Source organism: Ascaphus truei, chromosome 1, assembly GCF_040206685.1.
Source record: "Ascaphus truei isolate aAscTru1 chromosome 1, aAscTru1.hap1, whole genome shotgun sequence".
Taxonomy (NCBI): Eukaryota; Metazoa; Chordata; class Amphibia; order Anura; family Ascaphidae; genus Ascaphus; species Ascaphus truei.
In genome coordinates, this window is record NC_134483.1 from 275,728,620 (window position 1) to 275,744,630 (window position 16,011).

Here is a 16,011-nt window from a genome sequence, read left to right on the forward strand (position 1 = left end):
GAAAAACTCCTGGCCTCAAAACTACGAGGTATTAAAGCAAAAGCCCAGATAGCAAAAATCCAAACAGACAAAGGTCAAATCACATACCTAGAGAAAGAAATAACCCAGGAATTCGCGAAATTTTACTCTGACCTATACAATCTCCACCCTCCAGACCATGACCCAGTAAACATAAACAAAATAACTCAATACCTAGACCATTGTAACCTCCCCACTCTTACCCCCCAAGAAACAGAATCCCTCAACAAACCCATAACACAAGAAGAACTTTCCCAAGCCATAAAATCCCTTCAGCTAGCAAAAACACCGGGCCCGGACGGTTTTTCTAACATCTATTATAAAATGTTCCAACCTATTTTATCCCCCTATCTCATCCAAATCTACAATTCATTTCTACAGGGAGAGCCAATACCCTCAACGATAACAGCAGCGAACCTAGCGATCATCCATAAAGAGGGTAGAGACCCACTTTTGTGCGGGAGCTATAGACCCATATACCTGTTAAATACCGATCTCAAAATCTACAGCAAGATCTTGGCAAACAGGCTAAACCCAATTCTCCCTAGACTGATACATATAGATCAAGTAGGATTTGTGTCGGGAAGACAGGCCTCCGACAATACACGCAAAATAGTGGATATAATCGACCACGTGCATCTCTCTGGGTCCAAAGCAATGATCCTAAGCCTCGACGCTGAAAAAACGTTCGATAGGATTAGGTGGTCCTTCCTAGACCAAACCATGCTGAGGTTTGGATTCTCAGGTCCTTTCCTGGAAGGAGTGAGAGCCCTATATCACAATCCAACAGCATATGTCAAACTAGCAGGGGGGTTTTCAGACCCCATAAAGATTAGAAACGGGACTAGACAAGGCTGCCCGCTCTCACCCCTTTTATTTGCCTTAACTATAGAACCCCTAGCAGCTTCAATCAGAGAAGAACCCAATATAAAAGGAATTAAAATCGGGGACAGAGAACACAAAATTTCACTGTTTGCAGACGACGTAATATTAACTCTCGCGGCCCCCCATACCTCCCTTCCTAACCTACAGCAGCACCTGACACAATTTGGCCAAATATCTGACTATAAAATAAATATGGACAAATCTGAGGCCCTAAATTTAACCCTCCCCCAACAGGATTGGAATCTCATCCAAGCCAATTTCAAATACCGCTGGAGTTCCTCCTACATTAAATACCTAGGTGTCAAAATCTCCACTTCTTATAATACCCTATATCAATACAATTATCCTCCCTTATTCTACCAGATTAAGAAAGACCTGGAAATCTGGAAAAAGCACCAAATCTCATGGTTTGGAAGAATGACGGCAGTAAAAATGAACGTTCTTCCGAGACTGTTATATAATTTCCAAACCCTCCCAATTTCGATCCCACAAACATCTCTTAAAAACATGCAGTCTTTAATCCTCCACTTTATCTGGAACGACAAGAAGCCCAGAGTCCCACGATCGGTGTTGTTGTCGAGTAGAGACAGAGGAGGCTTGGGGGTCCCCGACCTAGCAAAATACTATCTCGCTGCACAGTTGAAGCAGGCTGTAGTTTGGAATTGCGACCCGGCCTTAGCTTCATGGTTAGAGATAGACTCACTACGCCTATCCCCTCTCCTTCCAGGTGGCAATGTGGCCTTCTGGTAGCAGCGGGGCTAAACCACCAAGGTTTGCCCTGGGAGCAATGAGATGCACGTGGGAAGCATGGCTTAAATGCAAGGGGAAGTACGGTCTGGTAGCATCCCCCTCACAGCTCACCCCCATCTTTGGGAACCCCAAATTCCCCCCAGGGTGTTCCCCAAGTCAATTCGACCAATTTCAGAGTCGCAATATTAGGATGGTGGCCGACCTGCTGCAGAAAGATGAGATCGCTATGTTTCAGGTGATTAGAAATAAATTTGATATCCAAGGTCTGCACCTTTTTTAATATATGCAGGTCAGACACTTCCTTTTATCCCTCTCCCCAACCTCTAAATTCCCCAAATTAACCAAATTCGAATCCCTATGTACTTAAAGAACATATCAAAAAGGATTGATCTCACAATTATACAAAACACTAGAATCGCCCTCGACCCCACTCTTCCATCGATACATGCAAAAATGGTCTGAGCAACTAGGTCTATCGGTGGACCTAGAGGACTGGGAGGAGATCTGGGAGCAAGCCCCCAAAACTTCAATTTGCACGACGATAAAAGAAAACATATACAAAATTCTATTTCAATGGTACCTGACTCCCGTTAGACTGAGCCAGATCTACCCCGGCGCAATTGACCTGTGCTGGCGTGGATGTGGTCAAAAGGGCGACATGGCCCATATTTGGTGGTCCTGTCCGGAGATACAAAGATTCTGGGCTATGATCCTGAGTCTTACCAAACAGGTCACAGGACTAACCCTACCCATGGACCCCCTGACCCTGGTGCTGAACAAACCTATCTCAGATCTTTCCCCCCCCCGATGGCAAGACTAATAACGTCTATACTAACGGCAGCTAGATGCTCCATTGCGGCCGCATGGAAGCAGACAAAAGCCCCCTCTAGAGCTACGGTCACCAGAAGGATCAATCAAGTAATGATGATGGAGAAACTAACTGCCCTCATCCAAAAAAAAATACCCCAATTTCTGAATACCTGGGATCCCTGGCTAGCAAACTAGTCCCGACCCGGTGGAGCCGCGGAGGTGGGAGCGTACTATCCCCCCCCCCCTCCCTCTCCCCTTCCCCCCCTGATCCAGGATGAGAAGGTCAACTGGAACCTGACTCAAGACTTCCCCCCCTCCCGGCAGTCTTCCCCCCCTCCCCCCCCTACCGAACCCCCTGTATGTCCTCCCACCTCCTCCCTTTTCCCCAGTTAATCCCTTTTGCCCAGTAAAAAGAAAATGTTTTATGGACACACACACTCAGCATGTGAAAAGCTACGCTGTCATGGGATCATGACACCCTTACCTGTGTTGTACTACCTTATTGTGTTCAATAAAAAAATTGATACAAAAAGAAAGGGTGGATCCACTCATCAAAGCCATGATACAGGCTTTGGAACTGGAAGACACTGAGGAGTTAACTTTTAACGGGGCGAGACAAAGAGTGTCCTGGCTGCTTCAAGAGTTTCTGTACTGGCCTGCTTGACAGGCTAAGCAGTCTGCTGCTGCTGCTGCTGCTTTAAAAAGGTAGAGTCTTTACTATCCATCAAGTAGTTAAGGACCTCATTCAGGTGGAGTTGGCGCAACCAGACGCCAGAGTATTTACGCCTAAAAGGTTTGGGAAGATGTATCAATTCCCACAAGAGGAGGTAAAAATTTGGGATGTCAGCCAAAGGTGGATACTGCTATTTCAAGAATAGTAGAAAGACCACAATTCCAATAAGGAACTTGCGTCATTGGAGGACGCTATGGATAGGAAGATGGATACGTATGGAAGAAAGCATACGTTACCGCAGGAACATCCTCAAACCTGCCATAGCAAATACGTCAGCAGCAAGGGCTATGCGAGTGTGGATTGCCAACATTGAAGAAGCAATATACAAAGGTGTGGAAAGAAGTGCTATTCTTAAAGCACTGTCCGAAGTAAAATGAGCAGCAAAATCTATGGTACTTGCGGTATCAGCAAGAAGGGCTTTATGGCTCAGACAGTGGATGGCTGACACAGCATCAAAGAACAACTTGTGTGGATTACCATTGAAGGTGAGTTCCTCTTCGGTAACAAACTGGATGCAATAATAACAAAAGCATCAGGAGGTAAGAGCACTTTTTACCTCAAAAAAGCAGAAGATTCGGTTTCCAACAGGCTAATAGAAACCAATATAAGGAAGCAAAGGCATATAGACCTGGCAGGTCATCTCCAAGACAAACAACATGGAGGGGCGGCCAGGACCGGCTTTTCGTGACAGTTGCCAGTAGGAGGGCGACTGAAGCAGTTTTCTGCAACATGGGCCCAAACAATACAGGACAATTGGGTATTACAGACCATTCGTCAGGGGTACAGTATAGAATTCAGAGAGATGCCAAGAAGAAATATGTTCTTAATAACATGGATACAGTCCAAATAAAAAGAAAGGCAGATGAATTCGGCTTTAAAGAAATTATTACAAGTAGAAGTAATAAAGAAGGTACCTCAGGAAGAGGAAGTGGAATTTATTCCAGAATTTTCTAGTAAAGAAACCTACAGGGGAGTACAGAGCAATCCTAGACCTAAGAAGTGTGAATTTATTCTTGAAAATAAGAAAATTCAAGATGGTGTCGTTGAACCTGATTATTCAAGAGGTACAACCTGGAGACTGGATGGTGGCAATAGACTTAGAAGATGCTTATCTATAGGTGCCCATAGCAAAGGGACACCAAAGATGCCTAAGGTTTACAGTAAATCAAGATCATTATCAGTACACAGCACTGCCATTTGGTCTGGCGACTTCCCCAAGGACGTTTACAAAGGTTCTAGCCCCTCTAGTGGCAGAAATGAGAGAAAGAGGGGTAGAAATATACCCATACCTGGACAACATCCGGGTAAAATCAGGGAGTCTGGAGAAACTCCAGCAAGACCAGAAGATGATAATAACCTTCCTGGAACACCACGGTTGGTTAATAAACAGAAACAAGAGCCATCTCATGCCCACTCAGCTGTTAAGATTTCTGGGGGTAGAATTTGATACAGCAAAAGGAGAAGTGAGACTACAAGACGCAAAGAGGCAAGACATAGCCATGCAACAAAGAAGCTCAGGGAAGCTACCAGGACTTCAGCAGAAGAATGCATGAAGCTCCTAGGGAAATTCGCTTCAACATTAAGCGTCAGAAAATGGGCAGCAATACATATGAGACCAAGAATCTTGTTACGCCCACACACAAAACAGGAATTAAAGTGGTGGGAAGATACCCGAAACCTGGAAAAGGGACAAACACTACACCCAGTGCACTGGGTAAGAATTACAACAGATGCGAGCAACACAGGTTGGGGTGCCCAGATGGGAGAAACATTGGTGCAAGGAACCTGGACAAACCAGGAAAAGCATCTTCCATCAAATCTGCTGGAATTAAAAGCAGTACAAGGGCCTTAGAAGCTTTCCAAGACCATATAAGAGGTGGCTGTATAAAAATAGAATCAAACAACAGGTCAGTTGTCAAGTATATAGCCGAACAAGGAGGAACCAGGAGCAGAAAGCTGAACCTCACAGCAGAAATCCTCTTTGGGCAGAGTGCCACTTGTCGGAAATTACAGCCATACATATCCCAGGACTAGAAAATGTCACAGCAGACTTTCTAAGTCGGAACATCATACACCCAGGAGAATGGGCATTATATCCACAGGTGTTTCAAGAACTGGTAGAGCGATGGGGTCAGCCAGACATAGATCTCATGGCGACACACCAAAACCGCAAGGTAAGGAACTACTGTGCCAGACAGTTTCATCCAAGCGCACAAGGTACAGATGCTCTCAGTTTCAAATGGCACTTCAAGTTGGTATACCTGTTCCCTCCAATTCCCTTAATTCCGGAAACAATCAGGAAAATCAGGGAAGACCAAGCAGAGGTGATATTCGTAGCACCCTACTGGCCAAGAAGGCTTTGGTTCATACACTTGGTAAATATGGCAGTAGATACACCATGGCACATACCAGATCGCAAAGGGTTGATGCGACAGGGGCCAATATGTCATCCGAATGCCAAACAATGGGCTTTGACGGCATGGCGATTGAGCGGGAAACATTGAGACGGAAAGGTTGTTCAGACAAAACAATTCAAACCCTGTTACAAGCAAGGAAAAGTTCCACATCAAGAGTATTCCATAGAATCTGGCTTTGCTTTTGCGATTGGTGTGAAAAAGAGAAACAAAATTTCCTTTCACCAAGAATTGTATCTATAGTGGAGTTCCTGCATAAAGGATTTGAGAAAGGTCTCAGTCTCAGCTCATTGAAAGTACAAGTGTCTGCACTATCAGCTTTGTTGGAAAGAAATATGGCAATGGAAAGATTGATAATCAGGTTTTTTTCAAGCAGTTAAAAGGTTAAAACCTCAAATCAAGAACAGGGTACCTACATGGGACTTGTCTCTTGTGTTGGATGTATTAACAGTAGCTCTGTTTGAACCTATACAGGAGATAGGCCTAAAATGGTTGTCATGGAAAATGGCGTTTCTGATAGCAATCACCTCAGCAAGGAGAGTGGGAGAACTACAGGCTCTATCTACCAAGGAACCATTCCTAGTGATACATCAAGACAAGGCAGTTCTCAGACCAGTACATCAATTCCTGCCAATGGTGGTATCACAGTTCCACATGAATCAAGAAATTGTGATTCCGTCATTTTGTCCAGAACCAAAAAATAAGAAACAAGAAAGACTACACAAGTTAGACGTGGTAAGATGTCTTAAAGTGTACCTGGAAAGGATGCGAGATATCAGAAAGTCAGACAAATTATTCGTCATTCCAGAGGGACCAAAGAAAGGACAAGCAGCATCAAAGACAACAATTTCCCAGTGGATTGTGTCTTGTATTAAAAAAGCTTATGAAAGCAAAGGACAAGATAAACCTTTGAACATTAAAGCTCATTCTACAAGGGCCATGGCTACTTCATGGGCATTTAAGGCCCAGGCTACACCAGGACAAATATGCAAAGCAGCTGTCTGGTCCTCATTCAATACATTCTTGAAATACTACAGACTAGACGTACAGGAGAAAATTTAAACAACTTACCGTAATTTTCTTTTCCTGGAACCATGGCAGTGGGCACATAGGCATTAGACATACATAGGGAGGGTAACTATGTGCCCACTGCCATGGTTCCAGGAAAAGAAAATTACGGTAAGTTGTTTAAATTTTCTCCTTTTTGTCATATTGGATGTAGCATTGGGCTTCTCTGTCGTTTTGTTGTATACATATGCCACGCGCAATAGCTCTCCTTTTACACACACACACACACACACACACACACACACACACACACACACACACACACACACACACACACACACACACACATACACACACATATACATATACACACACATATACATATACACACATATACACATACACACACACACATATATATTTTAGTGGGGGCTCAGGGGTTCCCAAAAAGAGCTTGCTGGGGTTTTGTGTGTTTATGCAGTTAAACACCAATGTTGATCTGTGGAATTATTGAATGGTATCTTTTTTTTTTTTTTCCTTTTGTGTAGTCCAGCTCTGGACGGTTGGTAACTACCATTGGTACCTGAAACAGAGTTTTCATTTTGGAAGTGATGAAAAGGACCAAGTTGTGTCCCTTGCGTGGGACCCAGAGAACACATACAGGCTGCATGTCCTCTGCAGAGGGTGGCAGTACCTGTGCTATGACTGGTTCTGGAGCACAGACCGCAGTGCTGGACAAGGCCCACAGGCACAGGCTGATGTTGCTGTTATTGACGGAGGTAGTGGGCTAGTAGCACTAACTTTGCAGTAGCTTTAATTAGCAGTAGAAAAAAACATTTTCAGAACAGAAATATTCAGTCAACACACCTCATTTGCATATACTTTTTGTGACAAGCGAGAGGATTTAATATGAGCCGATTTTGTAAAGGTTAGGGATAAGGAAATCAATATATGCAAGGTAAAGGCTCAGCAATTTGAACTAATAACTGTTACATGTTAAAAAGTATTTCAACATGATTATTAACATGATTATTTTTGTAGTTTAACCTGCGAACATTGGTAATATTTGTAAATGTAAGGTACCGTAATTGTGTGTTAAATGTTGGCTATTAGTCCACAATGTAATGCAATATTATCCAAGTATACGTATAGGCAAACTATTAATCTTTCCAGTCTGAATCAGGTAAAAACATATGAAAGATTTGCACTATCCATTCCAATATCACACTTTATTGAATAGCTTATTTAATTTCCATTGTAATTGACAAGCTAAACCTAATTTTCTACAAAAACAAACACCTATCGCACGGTTTGGACATAAGAGAACTGTTTAAATGAATACGGCAAGATCTGTTTCTTTGATATATTGCCCGTATTTGCACGGAAATGCCATTCTCGTGCTTTAATGAATAGACCCCATAGCTTATACGTTTACACATATTCCATGATTTAGCTTCTACATAACATGTAATTATTGTAAATTCTTTCTCCGTTTTGATACACTTGCTAGAAATTCCAGTTTTGTTTTTTGAACACACCATATGGGGGAGGCTGTATGGGTGAATATATAAAGCACACGCACACAAAGTGTCTCTGTTTTTAAATTAAAATATACATTTTCCCTCTTTTATAGATAAGATTTTAGTGACATGCTTTCACCAATCTGTGGTCCCTCCTCCAATGAGCACATTTCTCATCCAGTTCCCATGTGCAGTGAACGAAGTTACTTTTCACACGGACCCTGAGAAGAGCAGTGATCTTGCAGTACTTGATGCTGATAACAGAGTTTACATCTACCGATACGGTCTGTTTTGTATTGTACCTAAACACACGAGTTTCCCAAAGTGAAAAAAGGCTTTGTAATTGGGAAACCCCTGCTGCAGGTGAAAGTTGCTGCTGATCAAAATTGCCACCAGTCGGCATCATCGCCCGCAAGTCAAAGAATGAGGGGGATGTCAGTATGACGTGGCCTTTATCTCACTGATTGGATGCCACAGTCGGCACTTCCTTTTTAGGCCAGTGAGTTTCCTGGTAAATATATCTGGTAATAAATATATCCCATTAACATAGAAGCGCCAGTTAATGTGCAGTGAAACCCCAGGTACAGGTTCGATAAACAATTTACGGGAATTTTTTTTTTTTTAAATGAATGTGGTGCAGTATTTGTGCCCCAGTTTTGCAGCCAGGAGACTTTGATAAATGACACCCACAGCCACACTGTGGTTAGTCATAAATTATATAGTAATGTCGGCTATTTCGGCCAAATCACAATTGATTACACTTGTTTTTTTTTTTTTCCCCACAGGGGACAGTACAGTTAAATGTCCAACAGTGAGAATAGGAGCAGTTGGAGGAAATGGATATAAAGTGTCTGCCAAGACTCCGATCTTAGAGAAGGAATTCAGGTAAATCCGATATTTGTTTTGCGAAGGGGCACAGTGGGTCTGGTGGGAATTAAACCCCTCCTCCCCCATTATATTAGCTTTGTAATACCTTGAGAAAAGGGGAATATAATAACTATTTTGCCTTCAGTTGACGTCCTATTAGCCTGTCGTGTCACTGACAATTTACTACTTAACCAGGGGGAGGAGAAGACACACATACATACACACGAGCACTGTCATATATTTGTGCGCACATCTGCCTACGTATGCGCATGTGTGTGTATACACACATACATACATACATACATACATACATACATACATGCATATACAGTGTTCGACAATGCTATGCATTTACACGCCCGGGGCGAGGGGATTTAACCTCCAGGCGAGTAAATATTGGCCCAAGCAGCACACGTGTTTGTTTTTTTAAATTTCGCGCTGAAAAAAAAAAAAAAAAACTCCCCCTACCTGACAGCTGATTGGCGCGCGCTCCCAGGCTTTGTGGGCGCGCGGCCAGGCTCTATATGAGCCCGCCCCCAACGAGCGGCCATTCTTTCTGCCTGGAGCTCTGTTGGAGGGTAAGTACTCTCCAATCTCTCCATGCTGCGGCCCCTCTGCTCCTTCCCTGCGATCCCCCTGGTCCCCACATGTCTCCCTACTCCCCACCGCGGCCCTCTGCTCCTGCCCTCTGCGCCTCCGCGTTAGCTCTGCTGTCCCCTGCTCCTGTCCCCTTCCCCTGCTCTTGTCCCCTGTCCCCTTCCCCTCCCCTCGATCCACCGATCGCTGCCGGGGCGGGAGGTCCCCACTGCTGCAGCCCGGTTGGCGTACGCGGGGGGCCCTCGCCACGTGCCTCCCTCCCACCCGTCTCCCCAAAACTTAAAATATGCCCGCCAGCTAGCTTTATGACGACGCAGCCGCCGCGTGGGGGGGAGGGGGAGATGTCGGCCTGCCCTCCCCACGAGCTTCATGCCGCCGCGGGCTGGGGGGAAGAAGCAGCCTGCAAAGCTGCTTGGCACAGCACTGCGGGACATGCCGGCGAGAAGAGCAGGGCAGTGGCGGCCACGGCGGGGCTGACTGTCCCCTGGGGCGCCCGCTGGGGGACACCTCGCCACGTGCCTCCCACCCACCCTGCCTCCCCAAAGCTTCCACTACGCCGAGTGAGGTATGGGGGGGAGGGGGGGAATGCTGGCCTGCCCACCCAATAGCTTCATGCCCTCGCGGGGGGGGGGGGGGTAGCGGAGTGGTGCTGGTCGCGGGCTTTCCTCTCTTCCGACCCCCCCGCCCCCGTGTGTAGAGTGAGAGAGAGAGAGTGTGTGTGTGTGTGTGTGTGTGTGTGTGTGTGTGTGTGCGCATATATATGGGAGAGAATGTGTGTGTGTGTGTGTGTGTGTGTGCGTATATATATGGGAGAGAATGTGTGTGTGTGTGTATATGGGTGTGTGTGTGTGTGTGTGTGTGTGTGTGTGCATATATATGGGAGAGAGTGTGTGTGTTTATATATGGGAGTGTGTGTGTGTGCGTTTGTGTGTGACACCAGCGGTACCCCCCAATCAGTCACCCCCCCCTCACCTAGTCAGTAAAAGTCAACCAGTCAGTCACCATCTCCTCACCCAGTTTCCCCCCCCCATCAGTCAGTCCCCCCCCCTCCCTGTCTCTCTCCCCTCCCTGTCTCTCTCCCCTCCCTGTCTCTCTCCCCCTCCCTGTCTCTCTCCCCTCCCTGTCTCTCTCCCCTCCCTGTCTCTCTCCCCTCCCTGTCTCTCTCCCCTCCCTGTCTCTCTCCCTTCCCTGTCTCTCTCCCCTCTCTGTCGGTCTGTCTCTCTCCCCTCCCTGTCTCTCTCCCCCTCTCCCCTGCCTGTCTCTCTCCCCTCTCCCCTGCCTGTCTCTCTCCCCTCCCTGTCTCTCTCCCCTCCCCCCTCCCTGTCTCTCTCCCCTCCCTGTCTCTCTCCCCTCTCCCCTCCCTGTCTCTCTCCCCTCCCTGTCTCTCTCCCCTCCCTCCTCCCTGTCTCTCTCCCCTCCCTGTCTCTCTCCCCTCCCTGTCTCTCTCCCCTCCCTGTCTCTCTCCCCTCCCTGTCTCTCTCCCCTCCCTGTCTCTCTCCCCTCCCTGTCTCTCTCCCCCTCCCTGTCTCTCTCCCCTCCCTGTCTCTCTCCCCTCCCTGTCTCTCTCACCTCCCTGTCTCTCTCCCCTCTCCCGTCTGTCTCTCTCTCCCCTCTCCCCTGTCTGTCTCTCTCTCCCCCTCTCCCCTGTCTGTCTCTCTCTCCCCTCTCCCCTGTCTGTCTCTCTCTCCCCTGTCTGTCTCTCTCCCCTGTCGTCTCTCTCCCCTCTCCCCTCCCTGTATCTCTCCCCTCCCTGTCTCTCTCCCCTCCCTGTCTCTCCCCTCCCTGTCTCTCTCCCCTCTCCCCTCCCTGTCTCTCTCCCCTCTCCCGTCTGTCTCTCTCCCGTCTGTCTGTCTCTCCCCTCTCCCCTGTCTGTCTGTCTCTCTCCCCTCTCCCCTGTCTGTTTGTCTCTCTCCCCTCTCCCCTGTCTGTCTGTCTCTCTCCCCTCTCCCCTGTCTGTCTGTCTCTCTCCCCTGTCTGTTTGGGACACCAGAGGTACCCCCCAATCAGTCACCCCCCCCCCCCCCACCTAGTCAGTCACCATCTCCTCACCCAGTTCCCCCCCATCAGTCAGTCCCCCCCCCCCCTCCCTGTCTGTCTCCCCTCCCTGTCTCCCCTCTCCCCTGTCTTGTCTCTCCTCCCCCTCTCCCCTGTCTGTCTGTCTCTCTACCCTCTCCCCTGTCTGTCTCTCTCCCCTCCCTGTCTCTCTCCCATCCCTGTCTCTCTCCCCTGTCTGTCTGTCTCTCTCCCCTCTCCCCTCCCTGTCTCTCTCCCCTCTCCCCTCCCTGCCTCTCTCCCCCTCTCCCCTCCCTGCCTCTCTCCCCTCTCCCCTCCCTGCCTCTCTCCCCTCTCCCCTCCCTGCCTCTCTCCCCTCTCCCCTCCCTGCCTCTCTCCCCTCTCCCTCCCTGTCTCTCTCCCCTCTCCCCTCCCTGTCTCCCCTCTCCCCTCCCTGTCTCTCTCCCCTCTCCCCTGTCTGTCTCTCTCCCCCTCTCCCCTGTCTGTCTCTCTCCCCTCTCCCCTGTCTGTCTCTCTCCCCTCCCTGTCTCTCTCCCCCTCTCCCCTCCCTGTCTCTCTCCCCTCTCCCCTCCCTGTCTCTCTCCCCTCTCCCCCTCCCTGTCTCTCTCCCCTCTCCCCTCCCTGTCTCTCTCCCCTCCCTGTCTCTCCCCCACTCCCCTGTCTGTCTGTCTCTCTCTCCTCTCCCCTGTCTGTCTGTCTCTCTCCCCTCTCCCCTGTCTGTCTGTCTCTCTCCCCTCTCCCCTGTCTGTCTGTCTCTCTCCCCTCTCCCCTGTCTGTCTCTCTCCCCTCCCTGTCTCTCTCCCCTCTCCCCTGTCTGTCTCTCTCCCCTCTCCCCTGTCTGTCTGTCTCTCTCCCCTCTCCCCTGTCTGTCTGTCTCTCTCCCCCTCTCCCCTGTCTGTCTCTCTCCCTCCCTCTCTCCCCTCCCTGTCTCTCTCCCCTCTCCCCTCCCTGTCTCTCTCCCCCTCTCCCGTCTGTCTCTCTCCCGTCTGTCTGTCTCTCTCCCCTCTCCCCTGTCTGTTTGTCTCTCTCCCCTCTCCCCTGTCTGTCTGTCTCTCTCCCCTCTCCCCTGTCTGTCTGTCTCTCTCCCCTGTCTGTGTGGGACACCAGAGGTACCCCCCAATCAGTCACCCCCCCCCACCTAGTCAGTCACCATCTCCTCACCCAGTTCCCCCCCATCAGTCAGTCCCCCCCCCCTCCCTGTCTGTCTCCCCTCCCTGTCTCTCTCTCCCCTCTCCCCTGTCTGTCTGTCTCTCTCCCCTCTCCCCTGTCTGTCTCTCTCCCCTGTCTTTCTGTCTCTCTCCCCTCTCCCCTGTCTGTCTCTCTCCCCTCCCTGTCTCTCTCCCATCCCTGTCTCTCTCCCCTGTCTGTCTGTCTCTCTCCCCTCTCCCCTGTCTGTCTGTCTCTCTCCCCTCTCCCCTCCCTGTCTCTCTCCCCTCTCCCCTCCCTGCCTCTCTCCCCTCTCCCCTCCCTGCCTCTCTCCCCTCTCCCCTCCCTGTCTCTCTCCCCTCTCCCCTCCCTGCCTCTCTCCTCTCTCCCCTCTCCCCTCCCTGTCTCTCTCCCCTCTCCCCTCACTGTCTCTCTCCCCTCCCTGTCTCTCTCCCCTCTCCCCTCTCCCCTCCCTGTCTCTCTCCCCTCTCCCCTCCCTGTCTCTCTCCCCTCTCCCCTCCCTGTCTCTCTCCCCTCTCCCCTCCTGTCTCTCTCCCCTGTCGTCTCTCTCCCCTCTCCCTGTCTGTCTCTCTCCCCTCCCTGTCTCTCTCCCCTCTCCCCTCCTGTCTCTCTCTCCCCTCTCCCCTCCCTGTCTCTCTCTCCCTCTCCCCTCCCTGTCTCTCTCCCCTCCCTGTCTCTCCCCACTCCCCTCCCTGTCTCTCTCCTCTGTCTGTCTCTCTCCCCTCTCCCCTGTCTGTCTGTCTCTCTCCCCTCTCCCCTGTCTGTCTGTCTCTCTCCCCTCTCCCCTGTCTGTCTGTCTCTCTCCCCTCTCCCCTGTCTGTCTGTCTCTCTCCCCTCTCCCCTGTCTGTCTCTCTCCCCTCTCCCCTGTCTCTCTCCCCTCTCCCCTGTCTGTCTGTCTCTCTCCCCTCTCCCCTGTCTGTCTCTCTCTCTCCCCTCTCGTCTGTCTGTCTGTCTCTCTCCCCTCTCCCCATCTGTCTGTCTCTCCCCTCTCCCCTGTCTGTCTGTCTCTCTCCCCTCTCCCCCGTCTGTCTGTCTCTCTCCCATCTCCCTTGTCTGTCTGTCTCTCTCTCTCCCCTCTCCCTGTCTGTCTCTCTCCCCTCCCTGTCTCTCTCCATCCCTGTCTCTCTCCCCTCTCCCCTGTCTGTCTGTCTCTCTCCCCTCTCGTCTGTCTGTCTGTCTCTCTCCCCCTCTCCCCATCTGTCTGTCTCTCCCCTCTCCACTGTCTGTCTGTCTCTCTCCCCCATCTGTCTGTCTCTCTCCCCCTCTCCCCTGTCTGTCTGTCTCTCTCCCATCTCCCCTGTCTGTCTGTCTCTCTCCCCTGCCTGTCTGTCTCTCTCCCCTCTCCCCTGTCTGTCTGTCTCTCCTCCCCTGTCTGTCTGTCTCTCTCCCCTGTCTGTCTGTCTCTCTCCCCTCTCCCCTGTCTGTCTGTCTCTCTCCCCTGTCTGTCTGTCTCTCTCCCCTCTCCCCTGTCTGCCTGTCTCTCTCCCCTCTCCCCTGTCTGCCTGTCTCTCTCCACCTCTCCCCTGTCTGCCTGTCTCTTTCCCCTCTCCCCTGTCTGTCTGTCTCCCTCCCTGCCTCTCTCCCCTCTCCCTCCCTGCCTCTCTCCCCTCTCCCCTCCCTGCCTCTCTCCCCTCTCCCCTCCCTGTCTCTCTCCCCCTCTCCCCTCCCTGTCTCTCTCCCCTGTCTCTCTCCCCTCTCCCCTCCTTGTCTCTCTCCCCCTCTCCCCTCCCTGTCTCTCTCCCCTCTCCCCTCCCTGTCTCTCTCCCCTCTCCCCTCCCTGTCTCTCTCCCCTCTCCCCTCCCTGTCTCTCTCCCCTCTCCCCTGTCTGTCTCTCTCCCCTCTCCCCTCTCCCCTGTCTGTCTCTCTCCCCTCTCCCCTGTCTGTCTCTCTCCCCTCTCCCCTGTCTGTCTCTCTCCCCTCTCCCCTCTCCCCTGTCTGTCTCTCTCCCCTGTCTGTCTCTCTCCCTGTCTGTCTCTCTCCCCTGTCTGCCTCTCTCCCCTGTCGTCTCTCTCCCCTCTCCCCTGTCTGTATCTCTCCCCTCCCTGTCTCTCTCCCCTCCCTGTCTCTCTCCCCTCTCCCCTCCCTGTCTCTCTCCCCTCTCCCCTCCCTGTCTCTCTCCCCTCTCCCTCCCTGTCTCTCTCCCCTCCCTGTCTCTCTCCCCTCTCCCCTCCCTGTCTCTCTCCCCTCTCCCCTCCCTGTCTCTCTCCCCTCTCCCCTCCCTGTCTCTCTCCCCTCCCTGTCTCTCCCCACTCCCCTCCCTGTCTCTCTCCTCTGTCTGTCTCTCTCCCCTCTCCCCTGTCTGTCTGTCTCTCTCCCCTCTCCCCTGTCTGTCTCTCTCCCCTCCCTGTCTCTCTCCCATCCCTGTCTCTCTCCCCTCTCCCCTGTCTGTCTGTCTCTCTTCCCTCTCGTCTGTCTGTCTGTCTCTCTCCCCTCTCCCCATCTGTCTGTCTCTCTCCCCTCTCCACTGTCTGTCTGTCTCTCTCCCCCATCTGTCTGTCTCTCTCCTCTCTCCCCTGTCTGTCTGTCTCTCTCCCATCTCCCCTGTCTGTCTGTCTCTCTCCCCTGCCTGTCTGTCTCTCTCCCCTCTCCCCTGTCTGTCTGTCTCTCTCCCCTGTCTGTCTGTCTCTCTCCCCTGTCTGTCTGTCTCTCTCCCCTGTCTGTCTGTCTGTCTCTCTCCCCTCTCCCCTGTCTGTCTGTCTGTCTCTCTCCCCTCTCCCCTGTCTGTCTGTCTCTCTCCCCTGTCTGTCTGTCTCTCTCCCCTCTCCCCTGTCTGTCTGTCTCTCTCCCCTGTCTCTCTGTCTCTCTGTCTCCCCTCTCCCCTGTCTGTCTGTCTGTCTCTCTCCCCTCTCCCCTGTCTGCCTGTCTCTCTCCCCTCTCCCCTGTCTGCCTGTCTCTCTCCCCTCTCCCCTGTCTGCCTGTCTCTTTCCCCTCTCCCCTGTCTGTCTGTCTCTCTCCCCTCTACCCTGTCTGTCTGTCTCTCTCCCATCTCCCCTGTCTGTCTCTCTCCCCTGTCTCTCTGTCTCTCTGTCTCTCTCCCCTGTCTGTCTGTCTCTCTCCCCTGTCTGTCTCTCTCCCCTCCCTGTCTCTCTCCCCTCCCTGTCTCTCTCCCCTCTCCCCTCCCTGTCTCTCTCCCCTCTCCCCTCCCTGTCTCTCTCCCCTCTCCCCTCCCTGTCTCTCTCCCCTCCCTGTCTCTCCCCACTCCCCTCCCTGTCTCTCTCCTCTGTCTGT

At 51.1% G+C, this 16,011-nt stretch overlaps 1 protein-coding gene across 4 annotated transcripts in view; it reads left to right on the forward strand.

The window, feature by feature from the left end:
* The window catches only part of ELP1 (elongator acetyltransferase complex subunit 1), a 132,398-nt gene that overhangs the window by 46,437 nt on the left and 69,950 nt on the right, over nt 1-16,011 (forward strand). For all 4 annotated transcript variants that reach the window (XM_075604388.1, XM_075604364.1, XM_075604380.1 and 1 more), the window contains 3 exons: nt 7,167-7,397; nt 8,252-8,422; nt 8,924-9,023. In XM_075604388.1, the coding sequence (XP_075460503.1) occupies nt 7,167-7,397; nt 8,252-8,422; nt 8,924-9,023 (502 nt within the window). The remainder of the gene's footprint in view (nt 1-7,166; nt 7,398-8,251; nt 8,423-8,923; nt 9,024-16,011) is intronic.